Genomic DNA, 16585 nt, shown 5'->3' on the forward strand with positions numbered 1-16585 from the left:
AGTAGAACGGGCTACCCGAACCCGAACCCGAATTTTTTGGGTACCCGAATTTTCGGGTTTTGCTTAAATTGGGTACATATTCGGGCATTGTTTCTGAAAACCCGAATTGTCAAAAGCCCAAACTACCCGACCCGAAAATTCGGGCTAACCCGAATGCCCAGCGTGAATAAACATAGAGGAAGCGATGACTACTTCGGCATGTCACCACCTCTCTATTTAAGCCAAGACAATTTCTACCAACACCGACCAAACATTCATGTCGAGCACACCTTATTTTATCCTGTCTCGTATACAACCATGTTGTGGCATGCACTCAAGACACTCACGTCGTCATAACAAAAACACTATAGTGTACTTTGGCACCCATACGTCCAACAATATATACCACCTTTGCCTAAACCGGCATTTCTAATCCCGCACATAATATCAAACAACATGACTCGACTGTTCTCCAATTTTCTACGCATCCATGCCACCTTTTTCACATACATTCTTCTCTCATGAAATCTCCGATCCACACACTTTCATACCCACACACATAATTATGAGTGCATTTTGTCATTGGGTGAAGAGTGAGGCATCGTGTGGAAAAGGGTCATGGTGACGACGCGCCATGATGGATGGTGCGAGAGATGGCGACCAGCCGACCACATGGCGTGTGGGGGGCATTGTCCAAACACGGAGGTGATGATACGTCGAGAGCTGCGCTGATTTGACGCTGCTCTCCATGTGGCATAGAGCGTCACCCAGGCATTTCTCTAGACACAAAACACGCGTCGAAGGCATGTTACAGGCATTGCTTGCTGTTGCAAGGAGCTGCGAAGTGTGGTTGCTGCGCATATCATCAAATAGGTAGCACACGACTTCCTGCTGCAGACCCTGACCACGGGGAGGCCATAGCGTGCAGCCTGAGGGAAATGGCCGATGAGGATCCAGCCAAAGGGGAGGGAGCTCGGCCGCTGCACCCAGCCATGGCGGGGTCGAGGGTAATAGGGCTTTGTCGGCCTGGCCAAGGGCGATGGTCGGGCCCGGCATTGGTGGTTGAGGTCGAGCGCCGTGGAGCATTGTGGGGGCGCTGCATAGGGAGGGCCGAGCAGGGGAAGAAGATGACTTAGGGCAAAGAAACTCTGGGCAAGCAGGAACAGGGCGAAATGGATCTCGGCCTGGAGCTGGACGGCGTGGGGGAGAAAGAGCAGAGGGCGTCGACCTGGAGACCAGAAGGCACAACAGTGGAGTTCGACGGGGGCTGAGCTGGTGAGGGCTTGAGCTTCTCCATGGGGACAACCACGCCATGGGAGAGGGAAGCGTAGGGGAGCTCGGCCATCGACGTTGCTGGCCGGCCATGGAGAAGGCACGGCCCTAGAGCTCCGGCGTCTGAGAGGAGCAGCGATGTTGAACTGGCAGCCACCATGGCCGGACTTGAGGGAGGCGCTAGAAGGGGCCGGGAGAGGGAGGAAGGTAGGGAAGCCTGCCTGATGAACAACACCGGAGGGAGCAGTGGAGGTGAGCGGCTGCTCCCTGCTGTGTCCAGAAACAGAGGAGGGATGCTGGCGTGAGGAGGAAGACGCCACGAAGAAGAGTGGCTGGCGGCTAGGGTGGGAAGGGAAAATATCTCTAAGTGCAGGGGAGAGGGGCTCTATTTATAGGAGAAAAATCAGGTTAGGGTTGGAGAGGTTGCTTAGGATGAAAGCAAAAGAGTTGCTTCAAGGCTAAGGAAAGATTGCTTAAAAGCTAAGTAAAGGGTTTCTTCGACCAGTCAAAAAAATAAAATGCCCCCGCGGAAAAGATCGGTGCGGACAAATAAAGCGAGGTGGTGTTCGGTCGAACGAAAGATCGAAGAATTAGTTGGACTAGGAATTCGATTTTTGCATCGCTCAGAAATAATTTGTGGCGCAAAAATAGAAAATCAAAATGACTTGAGATATGACCGGCTTCTAGACTTGCGATAGAGATAAGGTGAGCTGGTTGAATTAAAAAGCGTTGCTGATGTTGACTTTCAAATTCAGATCGGACACAAAAATATTAAATTGATTTGAATAAATTTAATAGATGCCAACACATTGAGTATTCCATTTGAGGGATCATATTTGGAATAAATATTTGGATGTAGACCAAAAGTCGAGAAAGCGGATTCGAGCACAGGTCGGATAGCCACTATCGAGAGTTTAGATAAATGAACTTTAGATGAGGATTGTCAAGACGAGATTGACGATTGAAATTACATTTGTTTTTAAGAAATAAAAGTTTTAACATGCTCCAAATTTTGCTATTCTTGAGATCGAATAATTCCAAATTTGGTGAAACTTTCATGCGTAACTTGATAAACAGAGATAGACGCGATAGAGAAATAGAAATTTTCACCGAGCATCCGGACTTATGACAAAACTCACGGCATGACACGAAATAGACACCTGGGGTGTCACAGCCTTCCCCCTTAAAAGAATCTCGTCCTGAGATTCGGACAAAGACTCTTAAGGGTAGAGAGGCATGTAACTCCCATGCTGAAGGTAGATATCAATTCATGAGATGGTATTTTGAAAGGATATGGAAGATAGATTCTTACAGAACATCGCGACATATTGAGACAAAATGCAGCGATCACTTTGAGAGAATGTCCACAGAAGATAGCACATCATTATAGTTCCATAATGGATCACGACTATTAACCGCGATACCAGCGCGTGCCGAGCAGCTCAACCATGTGTGCGCGCCCACATGAGGCTCTCGGTTTCGTCGCGGCACCATCAGTCGTTAGTCCTAATACCATTACCAAACGTAACCAACGAGAAATTCACATAGCACAGATAGATGGAGCACTTGAGAATATGGCTCAGAGGAATAATAATATGACAGGAGCTTAAGCAGGGAATGCTAGCAAAAAGAGCATCACATGAGAATTTTCTTCGACTCCACGTACTATTTCATGATCACCATAGGGATTTTCAAGTCAGAGATTTATCCGAGAGTGGATATGAGAAGGAGGCAACCATGAGATCAAATCGATAAGCTTTTAGAGACATGAGATAACCAAGGGCAACAACAAAATCCATTGACCCAAATGGATACACCGTTTATAGATAAGGTTGGTAAAACGACGTCATGATGCCTAGAGAAAGAGCATCAGAAAGAATAGAAATGAGAGATTTAGGCAGATCAACATACGATACTTGAGAATGGGTTATAGCGGATAACAATATAATGGGGCAGAATCATTAAAGGATCTGGAGATTTGGATGATAAGGCCACAACAGGATTCACAAAGGTAAAGCTTTACTAGATCCAGGTGAAAAGAGAGGTCATCAACACAGATGGCTTCTGGCTGGGCAGAGGAGAATTTAATGAGAATTTGGACAAGGCTTCCAAGAAGAATTTGTGATTGGATATTGTTTTGCGGAAACCGACACCAACAATTTTTTTGACATAAACAAGTGCACAAGAAAGCTTTGGTCGATCAAGCTATGGGGGGTCTTCAAGCTGTGTAAGTGAAACTTGAAGGGTAAGACACACAAGGGTTAGAAAATACCAACGCAAGCATGAATTTTTAAGAGGTTTAACTTGCTAAACTCGTGGTTGTTTGGAGGGGGGTAAAAAGGGTTGAACAGCTAGAACATCTCCTAGATAGCAAGGCAAGAGAAACACTTAACACAATTTAATAGAACTACAAACCCGAAACGAGATAAGATGTTTCTTATAGTTCATAAAATAGCAACACATGACATTATTCACAATTTCTTATTATTGAAATAAGGGTGAGGGGAGCATGTTAATGCACAAGAAACAATGATGCGACAATCATGATGCATGCTCATTCTAGGCGTCTTCTCAGACCTAACTACTTTTCAGGTGTCTCTACAACATCCTTCCTAATAGTAGTAGTAATAGCCTTTATGGCCTATATAGATATAGCCACCTAGCTAACCATCTATTTCCTAAGGCTTCACATCCTACGTCTATCCTTATTGTCCTAACGACCTATCCAACATTGGTTTCTAAGCAAGTTTAACTTTTAAAAGTTAGTATCTATGACTTATTGACTTCTCTGAAGTGGTGCTTGCTCCAATACCAGCTGTGGCAGAGCCGCCCAGATTATTCTAGCTTAAGTGCCCAAGTCTTGCCTTGAAGGCAATAACACACTTAAATCGGAATAAACTGTCAAATCCTTGGATCTAGTCCGATAAAGCCACTTACCAAGGATCAAATACCACTAGCTCACTCGAAGGTGAGGCACAGAGAAATACAATAAAGCATAACACAAATTAACGAAGTATCAGTAGTGATTACATTATCAGAGTTTAAGAAACAATAACCATAGTTTTTAATGCAACAAAAATTACTAACGGAGAAAACCGAGTAACATGGCAAAGCCTGGCCACGCCACTCCTCCTGGTCCTCTCATGCGGAAGCAGTAACCCACTCGACCATCTATCCCGGTGGCAGGGATGAAGGCCAAGTCAGACCATCAACCAAATCATCCAAGGAAGTATCTGTAAAAAATTATGCCCCAAGCAAGGCTGAGTATACTAATACTCAGCTAGACTTACCCGGTGTGAGGAGTCTACTCCTCTACCTCTAGACCATGAAGTTGTTTGGCTAACAGGTTTGGTTTGCCAAAAGCACTAGCTGAGTCTAAAACAAGTTTTAGCTTTTCAGGTTCTAGAATAATACTTTTAGACTAGATGAGCACCTAACTATCCATTCATGGTAGCAAGCAATTTAGTCAACCAACATCTTTTTGCTGGTAACCTCATTTCCACTTATTACTCAATGTAGTACAATTGATCAAGTAGTCTCATTAGCTACGAGAAGCAGACGATTTGAATTGAGTTTTAACCTTGCAAGGTAAACCTAAACACACGACATGTAGGGACACTCCGTCCCCTCACACGTCAACCGTCCCCATCGATTCCCCGTCAACAGATCAGGGCTCACGGCCTTGGCATACAATGCTCCACTAACCCCGGCCGCTGCCATGCAGTGACCGCACTTGTACCCACCATATCTAGAATGGGAGACTTCGTCTTAGGTCCAATGAGGGATAAAGTCTGCGGGCAGGTTAAATCAGGTACTAGGCTTATCGGTTACCATATTTCCCGACATGTGTTTAGTACGCTCAAACGCTTGACACATGTATCCGCATGTTAATCCTTATTCTAATTTCGTCTCATAGACAACACATCCCCATGGATCCGTGTCCACAAACCATCATCATTTCGTTATCGAAAAGGATACAACCAATTTCTGACCTCACGCAAGTGCTAGAAAAATCACTCGACTTCTACCGAGATCCCTAATTAGCAAAGCAGCTACTCGACCTAGCATACTAGTATCCATCTCAAATGTAAACCTGAATTCATGCAACTAGAGTTTCAAGCAATTCCTACACTTAAGTGAACGGTACAAGCCTACAAACATTAAATGCAGTAAAATAGCATATATAACGGTTATGCATAAAACCGGGGCTTGTTTGGAATCCAACACTAGTTAGTGTTCGCTAGATGATAGTCGCTTGGCGAGCATCTCCTATCTTGGCCTTTGCTCAATCCATACATCTTCAAGTTGTAGACCGACTTTGCCTTGTGGTCGGCTCCACTTTACATCCTTCATTTCGCACGATCAACATCTCTCGGTCTTAAATGAGATGCAAGATGCATATGTATGAATATGATGGAAAATATCACAAGACATTCTAAGGCACATGGTAGCGAACTAAACATTAAATCATAAGACACCGTAAACAACCACACACTAGTGTTAGCTATCTACACGTCATCGGGCGCACAACATCAACACCACTGGAAGCACGACGATTACTACATATAATTAACGAACGCAAACACGACATCTCACGTACAAGCATTTACCATAGTCACTTTAATCATTTATTAGTTACTCTATTATTAAACTACTTAAGCACACATACTTTCATTGCAACTTCTAAACGTCATACAGACAAACTTAGTTCAATAGGGAATATAATCACTTAATCAGGTTCTACCAACATTCTCAGTATTATAATGTAAGCACACATTCAAGAGCACACACTGAAAGTGATAGCCTAATCACATTGCTTATTATACTAGTCTATTGAGGTTGGTTATTTAGTAATATTTAGGTCTAGCAGAAGGTTAAAGAGAGAGTACATTATTCACTTTGTGAACAAATTACATATTATACTACCTTAACCAAATTTGTACACTAACTTAGTGAGATGTGTACTAGTAACTTATATATTTAGGCTCAATTATATTAGTTGCTATCATTATTATTTGTTCAGCCAAGACCAAAACAAGCAAACAATCGACTCAAAAACAGCACAACAGAGTAGAGCAATCAATCACATTCAACATGTTTGGGACAACATCACAACAGTTGATTGTTAATGCACAGACTTTTGACTTCAAAAATTCATAACTAGAGACTTAGGCATCCAAAGCAAGTGATCCTAGACTTTCTAGAAAGCTAATGAAATCGTCTACAAATCATTTATGAACATCTCAGGTTGATTTAATATGTATCAAGGGTAAAAGACACTATGAAGGCCTTGCTGTCCAGAATTGGATAGATTCAGTCTTCATACTTAAAACATCTATAATTTGAGGTTTATACCACCAAAAAGGATGATTCAAGGCTTTTTGGAAAGCTTAGTAAAAGTACCACATAACTTTTACAATCACCAAGAAGTGGTTCCAATTTTAATTAACCTAAACAGTACAATTTTCGAAATCTGTCCGGACAGTGGACAAAACACAGCAATCATATTGTAAAATTCATAACTCTGAAACTATCTGGTTTATGGTCAGAAATATTTAACACAAGTAAGATAAGGAAATTATCTACAACTTTTTTATAACTGACAAGGACTGATGCTAAACTTAAGTTAAGAAAACAATGCAATCTCTGAAATTTGTATAGAAATTGGACAGATTCGGTTACTGAACTTGTGAAAAGCATAACTTCTAAACCATTAATTTTTTTAGCTCATGAAATTTTTGGACAGGATAGATATACAAGTGAACTACAACTTTTATATAGAATATATCTACAGAAAACATAATTTACTTTACTAGATTAATTATATACCAGAACTGTGCGTACAGTCCTAAATACGGTAATATTTCACTTCATTTCCACCTAGCCTTTACAATTACCATTCACTGACTACACTTGTTGTTTTAACGCTTAACCATAGTTATTCAATAGATGGCATGATGGCTACAAAGTCATGCCATCACTTCACCTTATAATCCAAATTAACCAAACAATTCTAATCGAACTTGCCAACTAGCCGATTGCGTTCTAATGTATTTTTCATACCACCACTACACCACATACCGCATACATGGAATGACTCATTCATATTTCACATATATTTTTACCAAAACATTCCTCACATCGCTTGCAACTTAAAACTAAGCTTACTATGCAACACAGGACATCCACTAATCACGAATATCACCATCACACCATATCGACTCGATTCAAAATAACCATACATGTTCATCACATGAACAGAGCATTTCAACAATCATTCTAAAATGAACAAACTCCATTACAAAACTTGTATTACGAGCCTACTTGACCACCCGATGTGTCTACTCAAAATTGTGAGCACAACCATACACTATAGGCTAAGCATAATTTAACGAACGCATAATGCGCATTGACTCGACTTATAAACATAGAGGAAGCGATACCTACTTTGGCATGTCACCACCTCTCTATTTAAGCCAAGACAATTTCTACCAACACCGACCGAACATTCATGTCAAGCACACCTTATTTTACACTGTCTCGCATACAACCATGTTGCGGCATGCACTCGAGACACTCACATCGTCGTAATGAAAACACTAGTATAGTGTACTTCGGCACCCATACGTCCACCAATATATACCACCTTTGCCTAAACCATCATTTCTAATCCCGCACGTTATATCAAACAACATGACTCAATTGTTCTCCAATTTTTCTACGCATCCATGCCACCATTTTCACATACATTCTTCTCTCATGAAATCTCCGATCCACACACTTTCGTACCCACACACATAATTATGAGCGCATCCTAGACGTTGATCTACTCCCTAGACTTAAACTAACGAACATGCACATGTATTTAGATAGCACTAAACATAGAGATCCAAACCTGCACTTACCATAGGAGCCGACAGGTGAGGTAGTTGAACGTGACGGAGTGAGGCAAGGGTTGGCGATTTGGCTGTGCATTTCGTCAATTGGGTGAAGAGTGAGGCATCATGTGGAAAGCGTTATGGTGACGACGCAGCACGATGGATGGTGCGAGAGACGGCGACCACGCCACACATGACGCATGGGGGGGAGGATATTGTGCAAACACGAAGGTGATACACGTCTAGAGCTGCGCTGATTTGGCACTGCTATCCATGTGACATAGTGCGTCACCCGGGCATTTCTCCGGACAAAAAACACGCGTCGAAGGCATGCTGCAACATTGCTTGCTGTTCAAGGAGCTGTGGAAGTGTGGTTGCTGCACATATCATCAAACAGGTAGCGCATGACTTCCTGCCATAGACCCTGACCACGAGGAGGCCACGGCGTGCAGCCTGAGGGCGATGGCCGACGAGGATCCGACCAAAGGGGAGGGAACTCGGCCACTGCACCTAGCAATGGCGGGGTTGAGGGTAAGCGCACACAGGGCTTCGTCGGCGAGGCCCAGGGCGATGGTCGGTCCCGGCATCGGTGGTTGAGGTCGAGTGACGTGGAGCATTGGGGGCGCTGCATAGGGAGGGCCGAGCAGGGGATGAAGTGATGAACCCAACGGGTAGAAGGGTGCCCGATCTTTCGATGAGAGATGATGGAGGTGGAAAAACTTGTTGGAGAACGACGTTGGCTGCCCGACTACCACAACCAAGATGGTGTGGCGCCTTGAGCGACAGGTACACCGTCTCCTGATAACTACGATTTGGGGTGGAGGTCGACGTTGTGCTATCCGACTACAACAACCACAAGGGTGCTGCGCCTTAGCGATAGTTACACCGGCTCCTGTTGTTGCTGCTCTTGCCGTGCCAAGAACAACCTTGAACCTGCAAGCAATCGAGAACAAGCAAGAACAAGATAACAAGCAAACACGCACGGATCTGATAAAGTTGGGGTCCTGTTTCAAGTATTCGGGTGGTCTAGCTGACACACGCGTTTACAAGGAAGTAGCAAAGGCTAAACTTACATCAAACAAAACCCCAAGTTCTTTGGTGGCTGCTAGTTGCTTAAATAGAGGAATAGAAAGGAGTTCTAATGGAGAACGAAACTCTCTCGGCAGTTTCTGGACGCCTCGTTTGGTTTCTGTCATTGATTCTTGATGCACCTGAAAGTCGACGAAGAGAGCTTTCCAACAAGTAGTTATTTACACTAAACAACCTTGGGAGTGGAAAGTTATGCTCCATTTAATTTGGTGCATGCTGCAGTTACGAAATTGACTTGGGTAGAGCAGGAGTTCACTCGGCAGTTTCTGGACGCTTAGTGTCAGATCGCTCGTTGATTCTTGATCCACTAGAAAGTAGACAAAAAGACCTTTCCAACAAGTGCTTATTTGCACTAAACAACCTTGGGAGCTGAAAGATATGCCCTCTTAAACTTGCACTTGTTGTAGTTTCGAAATCCCCTCAAGTGGAGCAGCTTTAATTGCCTTGTTGCCTTCTCAAATTCTAGATGGTTCACCTCCCAAACACCTTAGCATAATAAAGTAATCACAAGATATTAGTACCTCATTTAAGGAATGATTAGCTTCAACAACAAGGAACGAGTTCACCTGATAATTAAATTTACGTGCACAGACTCGTTTCACTGGTCCATGATTAAATGGTGAAGGGGGTCGCTGGTGTGGTGTATTGATGGCAGTGATGTCCTCATCATCCTCCCCTTCTTGTAATCGAGTCGTCCTCGACTCTAGTGTATGCTCCTCACCCAAGGATATCTTTAAATTTGATGATGTGCTTGCTTTGTTGGAAATGTTGGAAATATCATTACTTGGTCCCCAATCAACTTTTTTGTTCCTCAATGTCTTTGTAGCAGGAGCCATTAACATGGTCATATCTGTGCGGGTTATGTTCTCATCATTCTCCCCTTCTTGACAGCAAACCGTCCTCGGTTTTGCATCATGATTGATGTTGATGACTAAGCTTTTATTAATGTCTTTCAAATATAAACCTGAAACTTCTACTAAAGTACATGGAAACAAGAGATTCTTTTCTTCTTGAGAACATACCAATATCTTATTTGCACAAAGTGAAGAAACAACATATCTAGATGAAATAGAAATTCTATGCACAAGAAATTGTCCTATGTTGTTGTACTTGCCAGCAATGTAAAATATAACATGAGAAGGACAAGGTATAGTTGATGTAGCAAATAAAATATTTTCCAAATTACCGAGCTCAAAAAGATCATCAAACTCAATATAGCCCCAAGTATTTAAAGAAGAGAGCAAATTTATTTCTTCAGTTTCGTTTGCAATACAAATTACATGTTCCTTTTTAGCCAAAATGTTTGGTTCAATAACAGATGTAACATGTTCATTTACTAGTTGTTGCCTTAGTACATGTGAATCATTATACCACAAATCTTCACTATCACAAGTGTCAGCAATCAATTCTTCTTGTGATGATGGAAAAACAACAGCTGGTTTCATTATTTTGTGTTCTTGATCAGCATGTAGAGCAGATGCAAAAGAGGAACTATGGCTCACATGTTCAGTGCTTGTATAATTGTATAATAGAATCTCATTTTCAGCTTTACATGCAAGCAAAAACAAGTGAGAAATGTGTTTGTATGCTTCATGCATGACTATAGTCTGAATTTCAGAATTGAGTCATTTCATGAACCTAGTCATTACATCTTCCATGCATTCATCTAAACGAGCAAACATGGTACAAATTTTAAAATCATAATAATAATCTTTCACAGTCCTAGCACCCTGCTTTAAGGTGTCTAATTTAGAAAGCAAATGATCAGAATAGTATGCAGGAATGAATGCATCTCTAAAATGAAGTTTGAAGTCTTCCCAAGATTGTGGAACTTTGTTGTGCCTACAAATGTATTTCCATTCCATCAATGCGTGCTCAGTTAACAAATTAGAGGCAATATAAATCTTTTGTTTTTGAGATAGATCATGCTTATCAAATTCCTTATCTACCTTTAGCTCCCAATCAATGTATGCATGAGGATCGAATTTACCGGCATATGAAGGCAAGTGTCGAATGATGCCTTGAATATAATGTTCAGTTGGCTCAAAAATCTCCATATCACCTGCCATGTTTAGTAAAGACAAGAAAACAATAAAAATATCTTTGATCCTATAAACTACTAGGAATCATTGTTGTAATCTCTCATTCTCAAACTGGTTAAGCAAGTTCTTACAAATTCTCACCACGCAATACAGGAGGTGCCGGCAAACAGCAAGAACAACAACAACGGTGGCAGCTAGCACAACCTGGTGGTGTCGTAGAAAAATTTGTGGATTTATAGGTAGCTGCAATTTCAATAGTTCCAAGGAATAGCTAGTACCACGTTAGCCACAACAAGTTGAATAAACGTTCTACAATGGTGTTGTGCTGGTCCTAGTCCAAACCGTAATAGAGACGCGAGCCGTTACACAAATAGTATCACCAAAAGGTCAGAACATCAATCAGATTTCTGAAACTATAAAAAGAAGGCACACAAACTGCCTTTTGTTTTGTTGCACTTACAAATTTTATCTACCAAAAATAAGAACTGGTTTTTTCTCTCTCTTTTTTTTGCACATGTCTTTTTTTTGTTTTGCTGATTAGTGCGGCTTTTTTATGCACTCGCCTTTTGCTTTCTCTTCTTTTTGGTTGAATTGCAGCAAGAGGTATAAACTGGTGATTGTAACAAGGTGGCGCGAACTCGAAACTCTAGCGGTAAGAAAACTTTAGACCAGCAACTCGACCCAAATGCAGCAACTGTGAATTCAACAAGTCGAAAACTAAGTAGTAAAGCAAAGGCTCAAACTGTTTTTAGGTGAATTTCTGCTCTAAATATATCTTTAGGCAAAAGTGGACTGTAGGTAAATAAAACAAGGAAGATTGAGATCTCTCACCGAGCAACCTGAAATTTGATACCACTTGATGAACCCAACGGGTAGAAGGGTGCCCGATCTTTCGATGAGAGATGATGGAGGTGGAAAAACTTGTTGGAGAACGACGTTGGCTGCCCGACTACCACAACCAAGGCCCTGTTTGGGAACAAAGTTTTTGAAAACCACAGTTTTTGAAATACTATACTATACTTTAGTTATGACAATACCGTAGTTTATAATACCGCAGTTTTGAAAACTGAGGTCCAGAGCTAAGTTTAGAATGCCTTAAAACAGCTATAGTATTTGCAATACTTCAGTTTTGAAAACAGAGATTTTACCCAGCTTGCCAAACACCATTATGTATATAATACTGCAGTATTTGAGAATACTGCAGTATTCTTCCAAAACTGCAGAAAAACTTTGTTCCCAAACACCCCCCAAGATGGTGTGGCGCCTTGAGCGACAGGTACACCGTCTCCTGATAACTACGATTTGGGGTGGAGGTCGACGTTGTGCTATCCGAATACAACAACCACAAGGGTGCTGCGCCTTAGCGATAGTTACACCGGCTCCTGTTGTTGCTGCTCTTGCCGTGCCAAGAACAACCTTGAACCTGCAAGCAATCGAGAACAAGCAAGAACAAGATAACAAGCAAACACGCACGGATCTGATAAAGTTGGGGTCCTGTTTCAAGTATTCGGGTGGTCTAGCCGACACACGCGTTTACAAGGAAGTAGCAAAGGCTAAACTTACATCAAACAAAACCCCAAGTTCTTTGGTGGCTGCTAGTTGCTTAAATAGAGGAATAGAAAGGAGTTATAATGGAGAACGAAACTCTCTCGGCAGTTTCTGGACGCCTCGTTTGGTTTCTGTCATTGATTCTTGATGCACCTGAAAGTCGACGAAGAGAGCTTTCCAACAAGTAGTTATTTGCACTAAACAACCTTGGGAGTGGAAAGTTATGCTCCATTTAATTTGGTGCATGCTGCAGTTACGAAATTGACTTGGGTAGAGCAGGAGTTCACTCGGCAGTTTCTGGACGCTTAGTGTCAGATCTCTCGTTTATTCTTGATCCACTAGAAAGTAGACAAAAAGACCTTTCCAACAAGTGCTTATTTGCACTAAACAACCTTGGGAGCTGAAAGATATGCCCTCTTAAACTTGCACTTGTTGTAGTTTCGAAATCCCCTCAAGTGGAGCAGCTTTAATTGCCTTGTTGCCTTCTCAAATTCTAGATGGTTCACCTCCCAAACACCTTAGCATAATAAAGTAATCACAAGATATTAGTACCTCATTTAAGGAATGATTAGCTTCAACAACAAGGAACGAGTTCACCTGATAATTAAATTTACGTGCACAGACTCGTTTCACTGGTCCATGATTAAATGGTGAAGGGGGTCGCTGGTGTGGTGTATTGATGGCAGTGATGTCCTCATCATGAAGATGACTTGGGGCGAAGAAACTCTGGGCGAGCAGGAACATGGCAAAATGGATCTCGGCCTAGAGCTGCACGGCGTGGGGGAGAAAGAGCAGAGGGCACCGAGCTGGAGACCAGAAGGCACAACAGGGGAGTTCGATAAGGGCTGAGCTGGTGAGGGCTTGAGCTTCTCCATGGGGACAACCACGCCATGGGAGAGGGAAGCACTGGGGAGTTCGACCATCGACGTTGCTGGCCGGCCATGGAGAAGGCGTGGCCCTGCAGCTCCGGCTTCCGAGGGGAGGAGCGATGGAGAATTGGCAGCCACCATGGCCGAACTTGAGGGAGGCGCTAGAAGTGGCCGAGAGAGGGAGGAAGGCAGGGAAGCCTGCCTAATGGCCGACACCGGAGGGAGCAGTGGAGGTGAGCGACTGCTCCCTGATGTGTCTAGAAATAGAGGTGGGATGCTGGCGTGAGGAGGAAGAAGCAAGGAAGAAGAGTGGCTGGCGGCTAGGGTGGGAAGGAAAAATATCTCTAAGTGCAAGGGAGAGGGGCTCTATTTGTAGGAGAATAATCAGGTTAGGGTTGGAGAGGTTGCTTAGGATGGAAGCAAGAGAGTTTCTTCAAGGCTAAGCAAAGGTTGCTTAAAAGCTAAGCAAAGGATTTCTTTGACCAGTCAAAAAAATAAAATTCCCCTGTGGAAAAGATCGGTGTGGAGAAATAAAGCGAGCTGGTGTTCGATCGAACGGAAGATCGAAGAATTAGCCGGACTACGAAATTGATTTTTGCATCGCTCGGAAATAATTCCTCACGCACAAATAGAAAATCAACATGACTTGAGATATGATCGGCTTCCAGACTTGCGATCGAGATAAGGCGAGCTGGTTGAATTAAAAAGCGTTGCTGATGTTGACTTTCAAATTCAGATCGGACACAAAAATATTAAGTTGATTTGGATAAATTTAAATAGATGCCAAATGTAACGCCCTAAAAATTACACCATGTTTATAATCCAATTATGGTGTGTCCTATGGATGATCAGAGGCCGTAGATGTATAGATCTCATCGAGATGATTTTGAACAATTACTAGTTTGCCTTGTTTGGAGTCCGGATGAGTCTTTTAGAGTGCCAGTTGATCTGAGCCATTGGATATTAGGATTGTGAAAGTTTTCTTCTATTTATACCTCCCTAACCCTAGTAGCCACATCCTCTCACCCCTAGCAGCCATCACCCTTTTGTGCCTTGCCCCAAGAGAAGAGAGGAAGAACAAGGGAGAGAAGAGAGGGGATATGAGAGCATACCGTCGCCCATCATTGTCGTTCCTCTCCAAGAATTGGTTGGATTCCTTTCCTCTCTCTCTCTTTTCTCCACTTAATGAATGCTTTCCCTTGTTTTGGATGAGTTTTAGGCCCTGCAATTAGCCTTTCTTGGTTGGATTAGATGGGGGAATAGATTTTGATCTCGAAATTAGTCCCTGCTGAGTGGCAGATTCGACAGTTTTTGTTCATGTCAGTTTTCCGTGGTTTTAGTGGCCTCAAAAAAATATAAAGTCCATCTATGAGTCGTAGATAATTTACAAATCTTTCTATGGCCACAAATAACACCTCAATCGGACATTAGATCAGAGAGTAATTGAAGTTTGATTATAACAGTTTTTCATTATCATAATTCTGTGCAGAATCTATTCTTCTAAGATTTAGGCAATTCTATCAACATAATTAAACTTAAAGTTAGTGAGAGAAGTTGTAGATAATTTCATAAAGAGTGTATTCATATGAATTTTGAAACTCCAGTTATGTTTGTTTTACGGTGGCTGTACCTGTTTGCCTCGCAAACCGAGCAGGTCTGTTCAATAGTGGGTTTTATCTAGTAAATGGCCGAATTGACTCTTTCAACTATGGAGACTTTTGTAGAGGGATAAAAGTACTTACTGCCAGCAAAAGTTCATAATTTTTGGTTGAGTAGTTTGAGAGATATCGAACTTTGAAGTTAACTATGCTGTTGTCTGAAACAGATTCAGTCGGTTATCTTGTCGGATGTTTTAGAACTTATAGATTGCAAAATTTAATTATCCATCGAATACCGAAGTTGTAGAGTATTTTGTGTAGATGCTTCCAAATGTTTTGTTTGATAGCACTGATGTAATAATTTTAAAGATACAAAATTAACAAGCAGCGCTGCTGCTGTTGGCGGGTGGTAGGGAGCAGCGGTTGTTCATGTTAGTGTTGGGGTTGTGCATAGAGCGGTGTTGATTATTAGCAAATGCTATATGAATATTTGTACTAAGTTTAATTCGCACAACAGGTGGTGTGGCTCCGGACCGTACCTAGTGCCATTCCGAATTCTCGGCGAAGGCAAGTAAAATGAAGTGGTGGTTTGCTATCGCATGATTCGTATCTTATTCCATGTCATTGAGTATTCATAAGTATTGCATGTGTTAAACATGGAATTCTACGATGAGGTTTCATTTGATCGAAAGTATTGAGGGTATATGTTAATAATGTTGATGAACATGATTTGAGTATGGTATATGTGGTTGACTCACATCTTTGAGAAAGTTGAAGTTTCTATTATGAAGCATGTTATATGTAGTGAAGTGTTGTTGGCATATCATGCACATTGCATCATCCATCTTGCATTTTGAAGTTATGTCATGATCTTATGGTCTGACCGTACCGGTACATTTAGCATCGTACGTTGTCCAAGGAGGGGGTACGATGCGGCTTCATATCCTTAGAGGTATGACGGCAGAAGTCATCCTTGCATTTGCAGTCATTTGCACTCATGAGTTATATATGAAGTGTGACATTGCTATGTTACTATTGTGGTTTATACCTGCGAGGTGTGATAACTAGGTGTGTTGTATGTTGTATTCATGCTGCACCTTCATAATAAGAAGGTTGTGAAATCAAGTGGTGGTAAAACAATGTTCTTATGTGGTTAAACAGTTTGAATTATTTTACTTGCTAAGATATGTCATCTCACTCTTGCATTACTCAATGCAGGTACTTGATTCATGTTGGGAATGAGGGAAGTGAAAGGGAAATGTGCCCTTGGGCCATTTCTAAGTATTTTGGTGATTAATTGTCCAACACAA

The 16585-nt window shown here is 42.0% G+C and overlaps 1 protein-coding gene across 1 annotated transcript in view; it reads right to left on the bottom strand.

Moving 5' to 3' along the window:
* Window positions 1-327: 327 nt before the first annotated feature.
* Window positions 328-16585, bottom strand: part of LOC103631055 (uncharacterized) — a 158664-nt gene continuing 142406 nt past the window's right edge. Inside the window, 1 exon segment of the mRNA XM_035960278.1 lies at window positions 328-1636. Within this exon segment, the coding sequence (XP_035816171.1) occupies window positions 759-1636 (878 nt within the window). The 3' untranslated portion in view covers window positions 328-758.

Source organism: Zea mays, chromosome 6 (assembly GCF_902167145.1).
Source record: "Zea mays cultivar B73 chromosome 6, Zm-B73-REFERENCE-NAM-5.0, whole genome shotgun sequence".
NCBI classification, from domain to species: Eukaryota; Viridiplantae; Streptophyta; class Magnoliopsida; order Poales; family Poaceae; genus Zea; species Zea mays.